This window comes from Hoplias malabaricus, chromosome 16 (genome assembly GCF_029633855.1).
Source record: "Hoplias malabaricus isolate fHopMal1 chromosome 16, fHopMal1.hap1, whole genome shotgun sequence".
In the NCBI taxonomy this organism is placed as follows: Eukaryota; Metazoa; Chordata; class Actinopteri; order Characiformes; family Erythrinidae; genus Hoplias; species Hoplias malabaricus.
In genome coordinates, this window is record NC_089815.1 from 4,589,024 (window position 1) to 4,600,824 (window position 11,801).

The 11,801-nt window shown below is 43.6% G+C and overlaps 1 protein-coding gene across 2 annotated transcripts in view; it reads right to left on the reverse strand.

Moving 5' to 3' along the window:
* Window positions 1–2,918: 2,918 nt before the first annotated feature.
* Window positions 2,919–11,801, reverse strand: part of LOC136671507 (myocyte-specific enhancer factor 2A-like) — a 30,398-nt gene continuing 21,515 nt past the window's right edge. Inside the window, exons 6-12 of one of the 2 annotated variants that reach the window (XM_066647209.1) lie at window positions 9,085–9,222; window positions 8,760–8,958; window positions 8,489–8,545; window positions 8,200–8,357; window positions 5,727–5,844; window positions 5,489–5,618; window positions 2,919–4,700 (exon numbers count right to left, since the gene is read on the reverse strand). In XM_066647209.1, coding sequence (XP_066503306.1) covers window positions 4,382–4,700; window positions 5,489–5,618; window positions 5,727–5,844; window positions 8,200–8,357; window positions 8,489–8,545; window positions 8,760–8,958; window positions 9,085–9,222 — 1,119 coding nt within the window. In that variant the 3' untranslated portion in view covers window positions 2,919–4,381. The remainder of the gene's footprint in view (window positions 4,701–5,488; window positions 5,619–5,726; window positions 5,845–8,199; window positions 8,358–8,488; window positions 8,546–8,759; window positions 8,959–9,084; window positions 9,223–11,801) is intronic. The other variant, XM_066647208.1, reaches the window with a different exon arrangement.

The window sequence follows — 11,801 nt, forward strand, 5'->3', positions numbered from 1 at the left end:
AGTGCACTTGAGCGGGGAATACAATGCTACGTCACAAATGACACTATACGCCCTATGAAGTGCATAATATGTGCCGCACTTCCTATGTAGTGCACACTATCCCCTATGTGTGTTTTTTTGGACCCGACCACCACACACAATGTGAAATATGATCACCCAGTCAGGTTTTTGTGGGCTGCCCAATTCAGAAAACTTTGGCTATAATGAGCTGTTATGATTTTGCTCGACTTCTGACGTCACGTGCTGAGACTTTCAGGGAATTTTAAAGTTCCATTTGTCTGGGTCTCTCCAGTCACAGCGCTGGACCTATGTTTATGTGAAAGTGTGAATGTAAACCCTGTAAAACCCAGGAATACACTGGAGAATCGAGAGACCCAATCAAAAACACTTAGTTTGTCAGAAGCTCTGTCCTATTCACTGGTGCAATCATCTGGGGTTCCATTTTGTAGTTCTGTCAAAAACATACTGCACATTAAGTAGTGGACAACACATGTTCACTAGCAGATACCCATAATACACTGCATTGTTTGATTAAGAAAAAAAAAAGTCTGTGTTGGTGTCTGAAATCATACACTGCCCTCCTGAACTCACTTCCCTGTAATAGTGCCCTATATAGTGAGTAATGTAGGGAATAATAAGTAGGGGGCATTTCACAGCCTGTGAAAACAAGAACGGAGAAGGAAGAGAACTGAGCTAAAACAGATAAAATGAGGTTGAGTGTGAGCTCTATCTCTGACAGACACTGAAACCAGGGCAGAGCTGTGTTGTGGTATTTTAACCAAAGCATTTCACATATGTTTAATTTCAACTTGCTGCAATCAAGTGTTGTTGGTTTTATGGTTTTATCGAAGCAAAATTGGCACCACAACACCTCACAAAAATCACATGAATGCAACCAATTTGGGGGAACGAGCTGGACCTCGGAGAATCCACCACCCGACTTGCGTTTGAATGCACCTTAAGACACCAAGGAACTGCATTAACTTGAGGAAGTTCGATATGTCACCGTAACCATTGTGCTCTCATTGCAGAAGAGCAGCCAATGGCCTTTTCTCACCAGCAAGAACAAGGAGAATGGACCTGTGTTCTACAGAAAGGCATGCTTTAGAACAGTGTTCTTAGGTATTAACCTAGCAAAAGCAAATTCGTAAAGCTGCACGGAATGATGGGACATTTAGGTCACTCTGGTTGGCAATGCAAGGAACCCTGTGTCCCTGTTATTTGGGGGAAAGTAAGAACCACATCTAGGTATTAGATACTTTGTGATTGTAATTCTGGAAGGAAACTTGGGTGGTGGAATGGGATGTCAAGCAAGAACACAAGAACACACAAGACTACAATGTAGGAAACAACCTAGAGTTCCTTAGGTAAAGCTTGTACTGTTTAGAATAAAATCTAAATGCATTAGATTCATACTCTAATAATATAATCTCTGCTTTTATTTTCTTTCTCCCTTTTATCATTAGCTACTTCCCTTCAAGTTCACTGCCACCTTAAGTGAAAGTGAAGGGCTTATAATAGAAAGTCTGCTGCCCTCTAGTGGTTGAACACAGAAATTGCCCACAGTGTGTCTGTCCCCGAAAGCTTCCTCATAGAAGGTTACTGCATGAATTGTTTAAAGACCCTCTAGTGAAAATGACATGTTTAACAGGTCTGTGTGGTGGTGTTTATGCAATAGACAATCCTTTCGAGCCGAGTGAGTGGTTAAGGTGTGTGTGGAGATATCTCCCCCTTACGTCGAAGAGAGTAATTTGCATTTACAGCACTGTACCTAAAATCAGTGGGGAGGAGGAAGCAGGGCGTGGTTTACTACTTTACTCCAAAGTTACATAGTGCTGATTCTGCAGTGCTGACCCAGTAAACAAGGAACATCCCTGGACATTCAAAATAGGTCTAAAAGTAGTCTGTCCGTCAAGGACATATTAATAACGTCAATGGACGTCCAAAATCCATCTTAATAAGTTAGTTAAGTGGTGACCAATCGATAACGTCAGTGGACGTCCAAAATACATCTAATAGTCGTCTTTTCCATGTCTGTGTTTGGACGTCTTTTCAACTTTCATTTTCAACCTTAAGAGAACGTTGATTAGACGGCAGTCATTACGTTATTTCAACGTTGAATCAACGGTTAAATGTTTACTGGGGAACCTGGAGTAGCAATGACGGAGGTTCTGTTTTCCCTATTACAGGTCAGTGAAGAATCACAGTGATTTTGACGCTGTAATTTTAAGGTAATTTACTGAGAATTCTCCACTGCTCCCCTTTTTCTTTGAGCAACCCTCTTAAGTAACCTATACATTCACCAGGAATTCTTTAATACCTCTTAAGCATCAGAGCAGTGACTTCTGAACGTGTTGAATATGTGCAGTGTAGACATTGTGAGTAAGTATCAATTCAACAAGTTAATCATAAATACTATGTCACATCAAACACGTCTTTTAATTACCCAGCACACCATGCACCACAGTGTGGGGGTGTGGGCTATGTGTGTGTATTTATGACTCATATATCTGACACTATTCCCTCTGAGGTTTTTCAATAGTATGTGGTATGGAGTGAGTCACCTTCAGAGAACGCTAGCGTAGAGGAGGAGGAGGGGGGGTATCATGTGAACTTAACTTTAAATCAACCTTAAATAGGTCACATCCTACCAAACACCCACTGACATCCTTCTGTAGCAAGCAGCCTATTTTCAGAGTGGGTGTGAAGAAGAGAAAGATCAAATGAAGGAGAGAAAATGGACAAAATGTGATTTAAACATCTTCCACGTCTTTAAAGATGTTTCATATGCAGCTGTTTCAAGGCAACAGTATTTACACCATATACAACACACGGTATAAATCATATATCAGCCTCAGCACTGCTAATGTATTAATAAATAGCATCATTATGAACGTCCAGGATGTTTTCCTTTCAAATACAAGTCTGTGGAGCACTGCCACTTAAATAGAATATGAAGAGAAAGCGCCCTCAGCCTGAGAATGTCCAAATCCTAACGTGCACACACCCCTGGATGTGGAATGATAGGGTTAAACTGGTTATTCTTACTCTCACTGGCCAATTTATCAGAAACACCCAGCGTCTACAGCTTTATTCAAAAGTTTGGACACCCCCCCAGTCAAGGTCTTAGTGAAAATAACATCAACAGTGTCAATGATATTTAAACCACACCATTTCTATTTATTTAACAGAACAAAATAAAACAAAAATACCAAACGTACCATTACTTTTGCACTTGAAAGATTTTAATTTTGGCGTTTCGACACGTACAGTTTCACAAACAAGAAGGAACCGTGGATTGAAATGTGTTCTCTGTAGAGGATGAGCACTTACTTTCACTTCAGCGGAACATGCTGTTTATCTGTATCACAGCATCCAGACAGCCTTTTTAATTAGCAGCCGTCCAACTGCACGTAGAGCTGTGTAATCTCCACAGACCCTTACAGCCAGAAGAATAGGGGGCTATTCCAATGCAGCTGCACATGTGCCGACGACACAGACACTTGACCAGGGGTGCCCAAGTCTTACCGAAGTGCTGTTCACTGACGAGTGTTGGAATATAGCAAATGGTTTTTGTATTAAATGTCTTTAACCATACTCAGCCCTAGTCTCGCCGAGGTCCTACGATAAAAGACCACAGTTGTGGGGTGTTTTTACTCCGCTCCAACACGACGTGTCCAGTCACACTGATAAAGTGGTGGGAAGTCGCACACGTTGAAGATTAGACACAGCTCTCAATTCTGAAGAATGCGGTGGAGTCAGACGCGCTCCACTATCACTTTCAACTTTAACCAAACACATTTTTCAGCTTCTTCATTAATTATCCAAAACAACAATGAATTTTAATAACGGAGGAGTTCAGGCCTAGCTTCAGAAAAAGGGCATGAAAAATAGAAAGCAAATGTCCTTCTCCAAGAGCACCACAGAAAAGAGTCTGAAGGATAATGAAGGACAAACATTTGGCTCACGTTCATGCTTCGGTCAAATAACCACAAACCAGTAATAATAATAATAATAATAATAATAATAATAATAATAATAATTAGAAGAAGAAGAAGAAGAAATCTAACACTTTTGGCTTTAGACTGAAGTTCTACAAAAACAGCAAGTAAATCTAATCCTCATTTCCTGATGACACAAGTTCAGTCTCTCAGACATTTCATAGAATTAACTTTTAAAATGTATCAGTCACCTGTACAGTGCTGAATACTGCAAGAACAATCTTTACACTGTTATTCCCTTCAGTCCTGTATTTCTGGGTGGCCCCAGAGGTCCCGCTACATAAAGCACAAAGAAGGGGCCATGGCTTTGCCATTAACTGCAATAAATATTGACCATCACTCAATCCCTGTGTTTAATTCCACCTGGCTGCTAGGGGGCGCTATGTGACCCAATTTTCGGTACGCAGCCGTTTGAGTGACGGACCCCCGCTACCTTCAGGCCCTGGGGGTCTTCCCTGTCCTGGGACGGAGGAGTGAGCGTGGTCTCGGCGCTGGTCCTCACGGTCACTCCCCTCGTACGAGCTGCAGGATGAGCTGAGGCTCTCTGCCGGAGAACGGCCCACTTCCTGTCTGGATGCTGGTGGGGGCAGAGTGAGGAAGGCCAGCGGGGTCCCGTGCTCTTGTGGTGGGGAAATGGGTTCAGCTTTGATATCAACACTCGGAGAAGAGCTGGAGACCTGAGTTAGGGGAAGAGAGACTCTGTGGAACAAAGAAAAAATGATATTTACTCTTTTGATCATTACTGCAGAGCTGTAGATGGATGGATGGATGGGCAGAGACTCAGTCCCAAACTGTGCCAAATTCACAGTGTGTAGTGCACTATTTTCTGCCACTGTGTAATATGGTCCAAAATTTTCTGTGAACTCAAACAATCCCACAGTGCACCACAAAACATATTGTACAACCCATGTACACTAGTGAATAATGGATACCCATAATCCACTGTTTTGTTTGGTTAAAACCGCCCTGATTTCATTTCCCTATAATTGTGCACTATATAGTGAGGAACACATGGAATAATGAATAGGGAGCCATTTCAGACACGGCATCATTTTCCATGGATGAGCAGAAAATATGAAGAAACCCATTTGAAGAGAGACATTTTGAGAGAAAAAGCTATTAGCATTAGGCTAAAATAATGTCATTAATAACAATTATTTTTGAAAAATCGTATCATAAATAATATGATTAAAATAAAACATAACAAATCAGGGGGCGACACAGTGGTGCAGAGGGTAGTGTCGCAGTCACACAGCTCCCAGTGAATCCAGGTAGGCTCTGGACCCACCGCGACCCTGAACTGGATAAGCGCTTACAGACATTGAATGAATGAATGAATAACAAATCAGGTCAGCAGTAATGAAGATTAGGAAAGATAATTAATAAATACTGCCTCGTTAGCGTGTATTCATTGGTAACTCAGCCTGGTGTTTCCCGAATTTCAGTTTTAATCAATTTGTTTATTATGGTGCATCACTACCACTCACCCCTGAGAAGTGGGTGCTGATTGGCCCAGTTGAGTGTGTTGCCACGATGACCCGGAGGTAAGACTGAGGCTCTCTGGTAAGTTAAAGCCACTGTTGAAGTTACTGAGCTCTGAACTGCTGAGTGAATAATCTGAAATAATGAAAACAAAGAGAAGGCGACTGTAGAACATCCCCAGCACTTACTGACAGTACACAAGTCCCACAGGGGAAGGGAGGGAAGGTGCAGATGGGAGTTTACCTGCGTTATAAGCAGATGTCATGGTCGTGTACGGCAGACCTTGGGGCGGCAGGCTGGGTGTTGCCATGGAAACCACCGGCGTGGTCAATGATTGGCTGGACTGTGGGCTGTTTATCCGCTGAGATTTACATAAAACAAGGAAGAGCAGAGCTGAATATAATCTCTAAAACTTTTCAGATGTAAAACATAATGTTATTTTTTTCTCCACTGACAAGTGGAAAGCTCTTAATATTTGGGAGCAGTATGTCCACCAGGGGTCCCTATGGAACCACTTACTTTCCAGATTATATGAGTGCGTTACTTACATGATGCTTTGACAAATATTCGTTAACCACACTCATTAATAGGGGAAGTTCACCAGTTTTTCCTAATTCCTGCATTATAAATTAACATATGCTTTCTTCTAAATATAATTACAATGAGAACTGTTCACAGTGTGATAGGAACCACACAAAACCTTAATACATGAACCGGTGTAAAGAAATCTGTTGGTGGTGACGAGTTGGTGAGTTTAATTTGAAGTCTTTTTCAGTGTCCATGTCTTTTTCAAACATTGGTGGACTTCCCCTTCAAACAGAATATTCTTAAGCAGTGGATGTACTACGATAGAATCAATGTCCAGATATTCACAGTCAATAAACATCTCTGTTACTGGTCTTGGAGTTCAGTCTACACTGTAAGAAAATGCAGACATTCTGATGTCATACACCCGGATTGCCTCCTGAGTTCATTATAAATGTATGAGCTGAATCAGCCGTGTGCCCCAGACACAACACACACTGACTATGAGGAGGAAATTAACAAAAGGCAAAGAGGTAAATAATCATCCGTTAATACTTTCACTTACCAAATCCCCCTCTCCCTCCTCTGGCTGCGTGCAAGAGAGAGATTTTAAGCCACAATTTACAGACCCTCTATGTCACACTCCATTTGCTCAGGGATTTCTGAGTCTGCCTTTTTCAGTTTTGTGACTTTTCTAGAACATGATGTCCATGATATTAAATAGTGTTGTGTCTTGTCAGTGGGTGGTAATTAAACAAAGCACTTCACAGAACTGGCTTGTATCTCACTCAGTCACAAACACACAGGACCTTCTCCACCAGGGGCTTCACGTTTAAGAAACTGTGAGCCATTTTTACACCAGTGTTGGAAAGGTTCAGCAACATAAATGGGTTCCCAAACCCAAAAAGTCATGTCTGTTGGCATGTGATGTTAAAGAAGCTCCAGAAATAGTGCAGAGAGTAAAGAGTTAGGGCACAGTGGAGCTGTAATCCTCTTTCTCATCTGAAAACAAAAAGGAAAATCACAAGGAAATAAAAACAGGAAAATGCTGCTCCTGTTTGACTCGAGGCATGGTCACTATGATCTAATCAATGTCTCCGGTGCTATGTACTATGAAGTGATGCAGCTGTGGTTCCCATCAAATCTGGTGCAAAGATGGGCTGGCTCGCCGGATAGCACCAAGGATCTAAGAACCCTAAACTGAACCAGTTCAGGAACCCGTTCATTTGGTAGAAAAGGGCTACACCCTCATTAAAGTAGTTACAGAAAACTACACATCACAAGACCAGTTTTATCAGTTTATCTGATGTATCAGAGGTAGTTTATTGTTACACTTATATAGCGCCTTTCTAGACACCCAAGGACGCTTTACAATCTACACTGCTCAGAACGCTCAATTCACACACACACAGGCGAGAAGCGGCAGCCAAACGCGCACAGCGTACTCTCAACCAGAAACGACCGTCCACCTGGAGGACTGCATCGGGCACTAGGGTTTAACCCAGGACTGAGTGCCAATCCATATCTGGGCTCACACATACAGACATTCATTCACACACCAGGACAGTTATTAGAGAAGCCAATTCACCTACCCTCCATGTTTTTGGACTGTGGGAGGAAACCGGAGCCCCCGGAGGAAACCCACGCAGACACGGGGAGAACATGGAAACTCCACCCAGATGGGACTTGAACCCAAGATCCCAGCGCTGGGAGGCGAACGTGCTAACCACCAAGCCACCGTGCCGCCCATTATAGGTTTTTTTACAAAGTTTGTAAATTTGTCCTAGTTCTACAGGCACTACAAATAACTACAACTACAACAAGGGTATCATTATGTCCTTCGTCCCCTTTGCTGCAGCAACAGCTTGTACTTTTCAGGGGAAGTCTTTACACTAAACAGAGTCAGGTGCTGATGTTAAATGATTAGTTCTGGATCCCAACGCCACTCCAAACTCATTTGGCTGAAGCTCAGTTACTTCAGAGAACAAAGTTCCAATGCTGCTGAGCTCATTTTGCCTTCTGCTTTTACACGTGCCGTGTGTGTACCATTAAACACAAACCTATAATGGCTGCACCTTGAAGTCACTCATTATAACAGGTGTCGTTTAATGTAGGGAGGATATATAGTGTTGATTAATTTACTAGAGTGATTTACACACACATACAAATGTTGTAATGGCTGTGATCTCACCAGTGTCTGGACGGTGCCTTTACAGCTCGGTGGGATGAGCACCCGCAGCTCCGGCTTTTGGCCTACAGGAGCCAGATTGCCTGCAGGGGGCGCTGGAGATTTGGCCTGCAGTCCCCTTCCCAAGCTGCTATCTCCCTTAGTACCAATAAAGCCGTTCACTGAGTAAGGGAACACACAGAAAAGAAAAGCAAGAAAGACATCAGCTTAATATTTTCTATTCCATCTGAGTAAATGCAAATAGCTACTCCCCACGTTTGTGCATTTGGCTGGTTCTTTGGGAATGACTTACCTATGGAACTGGAATGTACACCATTGGATGTAGAGTCTGAAGAACCCTGAATGGCACCTAAACACCAAAATAAAGCAAAATGACCAACATCACAAACTATATCTTGCATTACATTATCCTTAGTGTTTGCTGTATGGTTCCATCCTTCCTGGTGTGTCCCCTCCCCATGGTTAACCCTTACTAAACCATTTATTAAACATCAGAGACACTTGAGTATGAGTCAGAAGAGCAAGAGAAAGCAGAGAGAAAGAGCAGTGCTTGTATAACAGACCTGCTAACCCAGTGCTGGGAGACGTGTGCAGTGAACTGGAGGAAAGGGACAGCATGGCTGCCTCACTTAGGGACACTGTGGCTGAGGGCACACCCGGAGTGACCAGTGATCCCGCCGTGCTGTAGGAGAGTGTGCTGGGGTCACCTGCCACCGGAATGGCCACGGGCAACGTGAAGCTCTGCTGGGACACGACGGCTGGCTACAGACACAAACACACACACACACAGGGCTGTTTACAACGGCTGAATTAAAAACTGGTTTGTGGAGTAACAAATATTTAACGGTAATTTCTGAATTTCATATCATTTCTGAAACAAAGACTTACAAGTTTATGATTTCTCATCATGTTGTCGAATTCCTCATTGATTTTCTGGTATTTCTCCTCTGTGTGTGGTGTGAGGACGTAGGAGGACGTGTCCGGCTCTGGACTCTCACAGCCGCGCTGCTCTTTCTTATTCAGAGCCTGGAGTATAATATAATTTAAAACAACAATGAATATATAAATGTGACGTAAGGACGGCAATTTAAACATTAAACAGTGCACGAAAGATAATCTAATTTGGAAAAGACGATGTGCAAACATATTTAATTTTATTATAACTGATTTTAATAGAGGGGCGGCACGGTGGCGCAGCAGGTACACAGCTCCAGGGACCTGGAGGTTGTAGGTTCGATTCCCCCTCTGGGTGACTGTCTGTGAGGAGTGTGGTGTGTTCTCCCTGTGTCTGCGTGGGTTTCCTCCGGGTGACTGTCTGTGAGGAGTGTGGTGTGTTCTCTCTGTGTCTGCATGGGTTTCCTCCGGGTGACTGTCTGTGAGGAGGGTGGTGTGTTCTCCCTGTGTCTGCGTGGGTTTCCTCCGGGTGACTGTCTGTGAGGAGTGTGGTGTGTTCTCCCCTGTGTCTGCGTGGGTTTCCTCCGGGTGACTGTCTGTGAGGAGTGTGGTGTGTTCTCCCTGTGTCTGCGTGGGTTTCCTCCGGGTGACTGTCTGTGAGGAGTGTGGTGTGTTCTCCCTGTGTCTGCGTGGGTTTCCTCCGAATGACTGTCTGTGAGGAGTGTGGTGTGTTCTCTCTGTGTCTTCGTGGGTTTCCTCTGGGTGACTGTCTGCGAGGAGTGTGGTGTGTTCTCCCTGTGTCTGCGTGGGTTTCCTCCGGGTGACTTTCTGTGAGGAGTGTGGTGTGTTCTCCCTGTGTCTGCGTGGGTTTCCTCCATGTGACTTGTCTGTGAGGAGTGTGGTGTGTTCTCCCTGTGTCTGCATGGGTTTCCTCCGGTGTCCTCCCACAATCCAAAAAACACACGTTTGTAGGTGGACTGGCAATTCAAAAGTGTCCGTAGGTGTGAGTGAATGTGTGAGTGAATGTGTGTGTTGCCCTGTGAAGGACTGGCGCCCCCTTCAGGGTGTATTCCTGCCTTCTGCCAATGATGCCCAATCTCTGCACCCACCACGACCCTGAACTGGATAAGCCCTTACAGACAATGAATGAATTAATGATTTTAATGGATAATATTCCCAAACCAATGCAGCTGATTAACATGCCCCCAACTACGATCAATGCATATTGCCACCATAGTTAAATCTGTTGCTATTTAAATGAGTATTACCTGGAATGGTGTTTAAAATATATAAAGAACATATATAAATATTAAACCAATAACATGTCATTTATTTTTGTTTTACCTTTGGTTATTAAAATAAATTCACACATTAATAATAGTGTTTAAAAACGACCTTCTGGATCACTATTCCTAGGAATTGTACTGTTCCACTACAAAATATTGTTTTATTATAACGTTTTTTTCCTCACTAACTTGAGAAGTATGTGAATCTGTACCAGCAAATTGAAAAATAAACAGGTAAACAAGCAGATGTAATGCAATGAATGTCCAAGGCCTGCCGAGTCCACACAGGCTAAGTGATTCCGATTTTTCAAAATGTCCCATTAGCAGTGGGCAAACACCGGCAGACTGTGCCAAGCCCGTGTGCCAGGTCCTGACTGATAGCATCTCCAGTTTCTGTGTGTTTTGGACAGGGCTGTGTCTGTATTTTTAGCACCGACCTGAAAGCAGCACTTCCTCTCAATGTGTTGGTCAACACAGGCTTCAGTGAGGAATGCCTTCATCGCTCCATGTGAACTATCTGCTCTTCTTAGCACCAAATCCCAAACCACGCTCCGAAAGGACATGGTCATTTTCTGCTGGCAACTTTCCAGCAATTCATTTTTCAAAAAGATGGCAGGAATAATCTGTGGCCCTCAGACCGAGCCAGTCATGATTATTGCATAATCGCCTGATTGCAATCATTTCATTTTCCACAGTTTTTTGCATCCACAGTATGTTCAAACTTTAATAAGCAGCACGTGAAACAGGACCATTTTCATCAGTTGAGTTGAGGCAAATTAAAGTAATTAAAGCAAATGGAAAACTAATTCATTGTTAAATGTCAGCAACATTTTTATTTTATGAAATTACCCTTGGTTTGTGAAAGCTGTGGTATAAATTTATTCATGCATTCATTCATTCATTATCTGTAATCCTTATCCAGTTCAGGGTCACGGTGGGTCCAGAGCCTACCTGGAATCATTGGGCGCAAGGTGGGAATACACCCTGGAGGGGGCGCCAGTCCTTCACAGGGCAACACACACATTCACTCATACATTCACTCACACCTACGGACACTTTTGAGTCGCCAATCCACCTACCAACGTGTGTTATTGGACTGTGGGAGGAAACCGGAGCACCCGGAGGAAACCCACGCAGACACAGAGAGAACACACCACACTCCTCACAGACAGTCACCCAGAGGAAACCCACGCAGACACAGGGAGAACACACCACACTCCTCACAGACAGTCACCCAGAGGAAACCCACGCAGACACAGGGAGAACACACCACACTCCTCACAGACAGTCACCCAGAGGAAACCCACGCAGACACAGGGAGAACACACCACACTCCTCACAGACAGTCACCTGGAGGAAACCGACGCAGACACAGAGAGAACACACCACACTTCTCACAGACAGTCACCCGGAGGAAACCCACGC